The 4,275-nt window shown below is 41.5% G+C and overlaps 1 protein-coding gene across 1 annotated transcript; it reads left to right on the forward strand.

The window, feature by feature from the left end:
• The first annotated feature begins 208 nt into the window (after positions 1-208).
• LOC115163159 (proteasome subunit alpha type-6) lies at positions 209-3,888 on the forward strand. Its single transcript, XM_029714823.1, has 7 exons — positions 209-515; positions 933-1,027; positions 1,308-1,389; positions 1,547-1,702; positions 2,820-2,998; positions 3,104-3,198; positions 3,391-3,888. The coding sequence occupies exons 1-7, from the start codon at positions 440-442 to the stop codon at positions 3,446-3,448; spliced, it is 741 nt and encodes a 246-aa protein (XP_029570683.1). The 5' UTR covers positions 209-439; the 3' UTR covers positions 3,449-3,888.
• Positions 3,889-4,275: the final 387 nt, after the last annotated feature.

A 4,275-nucleotide genomic window follows, 5' to 3' on the forward strand; every position in this document is an offset into this window, starting at 1 on the left:
AATGTTACATTTTTGTCAAAATAACTCATTATTAACTTTTGTTGAATTTGTATAGCAACATTCCAACCTTGTTTAGCATTATAGTCCAATTGTGGCATGATTCTGCAATTGTTATCAGTTTGCTTTAGTTTCATTTCGGGACTTTTATTTTGAAGGCAACCCGCCGAGTCCACTATTGTTGCTCACGCTAATGTTGTTCACAACACACATGTGCCAACCTTCTCATGATTCATTGAAAAAAGAAAGAGAAAGTAAAACTCTGGGAAGCTCCACAAACATCTTTATCATCGTCTGCTCTCTATTGTAGAGTGATCTTTTTTTACCGCAACATAAAAGAAACGGTGAATATAGTCCTATAAGGTTATTAGGCCACTGCAGAAACGGTAACAGGTATCTCGCCGAAAGTTCACTTCTGGTGACCATCATTTGAAGCAAAGCAATGTCCCGTGGTTCGAATGCTGGATTTGACCGACACATCACGATTTTTTCACCTGAGGGCCGCCTCTATCAAGTCGGTGAGATATTTTGCTTCATTCGTCCAGTTTTGTTTCATGCAGCGGATGACCTCGTCTAGCCTCTGTATAGCTGTCGTTCTGTAGCGTCTAAAATGTAAGATATTCGCGCTGTGAATATGTTGCCCTGTAGCTGTATCCGACGATGAGCACCTCCATAGGCCATACGTGTAGTATGTTGTGATTATAAACATATAGTGGTTGTGTATTTCACATAGAATATGTCGGGGGTAAAAAGGAATGTTTTAAATGTGCTTTTCTTGTCTGTGGTAATAATATGTTCGTCAATAAAGCAATCTACCAATGTTTGAGACTTTCCCAAGAGCACCTTTAGACCTATAGTATTCCAAATCCCCTGTTTACCCCGTGCAGCTTTTAAAAGTTAGCCTATATTTAAGAAGTATAATCTCATGTTCTCAGAGTATGCCTTCAAAGCCATCGCCCAGGGTGGGTTGACATCACTGGGCGTGCGGGGGACAGACTGTGCTGTGGTGGTCACACAGAAGAAAGTGCCGGTAAGATATTAGTTACATCTCCATGGTACCAGGAGCTTTCTTAGTTGTCTTTGTCTTCGTCCAAAGTAGAAAAAGAACGCCGATATCTGTCTTGAGACAAAGAGTCAGTCATGAACAGTGAAGCATGACAGAGTGGTGTCTCGAGTGTTCCTGCTGACATGGTTTTGTTAAGCTTGTCCAAGGAAAGCTGATATTGTGGAACCAACCCAATATTCCTAACAGCAATGAGGTGTCATCTACTATATGTATGTATATATGTGACCCTGTCATTATAACACAGGACAAGCTGCTGGATTCTGCCACTCTGACCAACATGTACCCACTTACCCCACGCATTGGATGTGTGATGACAGGGCACAATGGTGTGTATAATGGCACAGATGACATCTCACATCACACACTCACACACACACACACACACACACACACACACACACACACACACACACACACACACACACACACACACACACACACACACACACATATCCTTTTACCCTCTCTTCGTCTCCCCTTCAGCGGACAGTCGATCCCAGGTCCACAGGGCACGAGTGGAGGCCGCCGAGTGGAAGTACAAGTTTGGCTATGACATCACAGCAGACATGTTGTGTCGGAGAATGGCGGACATCTCCCAGGTCTACACACAGAACGCTGAGATGAGACCTCTGGGATGCTGTGAGTGGTGTAGTTTTGTCCTCCTGTCACCCTGTCTCTCTTTCCTCTTCTTCTCCATTGATTCACTACACTAGAATTCCAAATGGTAGCACATAGAGTGACTCTTTCTACGTTGTTCTATTAAGGCACACTGGCTGATGGAGAGTGATGACGTAGTATTTACAGCTACATCATATATGATATGAGTTTTACCTTATGTCAAATTGATACATTTATATTAAAAAAATATAGAATTCTACAGTGTTCAGCAGTTATCAAACTATATACATTAACTAGGCACTACATAATTTTAGTTCAGTAGTTATCTGTTTTGAGCAGTTTTATTAAGTAGTAGTTAATTGTATTATTAACAAATGACAAGAAAATCCTATCAAAAGTAAAGTGAATATTGCATTTTAAAACGCAGATACTTATACTGAACAAAAATATAAACACAACATGCAACAATTTGTACTATTTCACTGAGTTACAGTTCATATGAAGAATATCAGTCAATTTAAATAAATTCATTAGGCCCTAATCTATGGATTTCAGCAAGTCAATTGCAGACTCCTTCATAACTTGAGACATCTGTGGCATTGTGTTGTGTGACAAAACTGCACATTTTAGAGTGGCCTTTTATTGTCCCCAGCCCAAGGTACACCTATGTAATGATCATACTGTTTAATCAGCTTCTTGATATGCCACATCTGTCAGGTGGTTGGATTATCTTGGCAAAGGAGAAATGCTCACTAACAGGGATGTAAACAAATTTGTGCACAACATTTTAGAGAAAAAAGCTTTTTGGAACATTTCTGGGATCTTTTGTTTCAGCTCATGAAACATGGGACCAACACTTGTTGCGTTTATATTTTTGTTCGGTAGATCGAATATGTATCCAAATTGAAAGACTGATTTGGTGCAGTGAACAAAACAATGTGAATTTGTTTGCTGCACTCAGTTAACTGAAAATGTGCTTAGAGTTTTGAAACATGAGCCATTTTGATGATCTGTTTAGATTTTTGTGCCTAGAGTCGTGAAAATGGCACCAAAGTGATTGAAAAAATGGTAAGTGCAGTAGGTGAGTCGTAACTCCCACACAGAGGACACCATAACCATCTCCTCCCCATGTCTCCAGGTATGATCTTTGTGGCCATAGACCCCCAGCTGGGTCCCGTGCTGTATAAGTGTGACCCGGCAGGCTACTTCTGTGGCTTCAGGGCCACTAGCGTAGGGGCCAAGCAGACAGAGGCTAACAGCTACCTGGAGAAGAAACTGAAGAAGAGGCCGGAGCTGTCATATGAGATGACTGTGGAGGTAGGGGGATGGATGTACCTGGATACTCATGGAAACATCTGGCGAAAAGTGAAAGTCTGTACAGTATTCAGTCTCTCTCTCTCTGTTGCTTTCACTCTCCTGTAGTTGGCCATCTCCTGTCTCTCTTCTATTCTGTCCATGGACTTCAAGCCCAGTGAAATTGAAGTGGGTGTGGTGACTAAGGAAAGCCCCAAGTTCAGGTACTATACTATCACAGTAACTGCATTTCGTCATCACTGTGTTTTTACATGCTCATATGGTAATGATCAAGGTTTTAGACGAGGGAACAACAGCCAAGTGATCAATATGCAATTCATCTATCCTTCTCTCTTTCTCTCTCCCCAAGCCTGTTTCTAACATCCACTCTCATCTTCTCGTCTTCCCCCTCACAGGACACTCTCTGAGACAGAGATCGACACCCACCTGGTGGCCATTGCTGAGCGGGAGTAGAGGTGCAGCCATCCACATACAGTAGATCAGGCTGACTAGCTAACAGACTAACCTAGTGGTTCAGTAATAGGACATTAATACTACTGCAGTAGATCTACTTCAGACTGCTGTTGCAGAAGGGCCCATCTTAAACAATACTAGGATATTTTTCTACTTTCCAGCTATTTACATCTGCACAGGTTGATTTTCACCTTCAGTCTGCATATCTAAGCTCCTAGGACATACAGCCAGGCCGTAACTAGACTTCGGTTGTTGTTGGAATGGTTTGATCGTGTGGATCGTTTCATCCATCCTATTTATTTTCTGTATCTCATTGAACCTCATTGTTTATGACCACCAAATGGGTTTTAGCTACCTGTGTCCAGAGCGTTACTCATGTCATCTATCACCTGCTACAGAAACACTGTCTAACAGAATAAAACACATCAAGTAAAACAAAAGAACACTATTATCCCTTTTTTATTCTGATATGCTTAGATGTTGTCTGTAGAATCACAAAAGACACAGTAGTGCTTAACTTTTTGTGTTTATTTGATTCGATACATGTAACTGGAGTCCTGGGTCCATATTCACAGCATGTCTTAGAGTAGGGGTGCTGGGGCCGTATCCGCAAAGCGTCTCAGTAAAGGTCCTAGGAATGCTGTTAAACCGTGTTTTAACACAAAAAACTCCCAGCTCAGAGTAGGTTTTAGGATGATGTTATTAAGACACTGCTCAGACAATCTCTGAGCCAGGAGTAAAATCCGTTCATAAAAGTTTATCTCAGCTGGTAATCGCAACAGTTTGAGGTAGAGGTCGACCGATTAATCGGAATGGCCGATTAATTA

Source organism: Salmo trutta, chromosome 26 (genome assembly GCF_901001165.1).
Source record: "Salmo trutta chromosome 26, fSalTru1.1, whole genome shotgun sequence".
NCBI lineage: Eukaryota > Metazoa > Chordata > Actinopteri > Salmoniformes > Salmonidae > Salmo > Salmo trutta.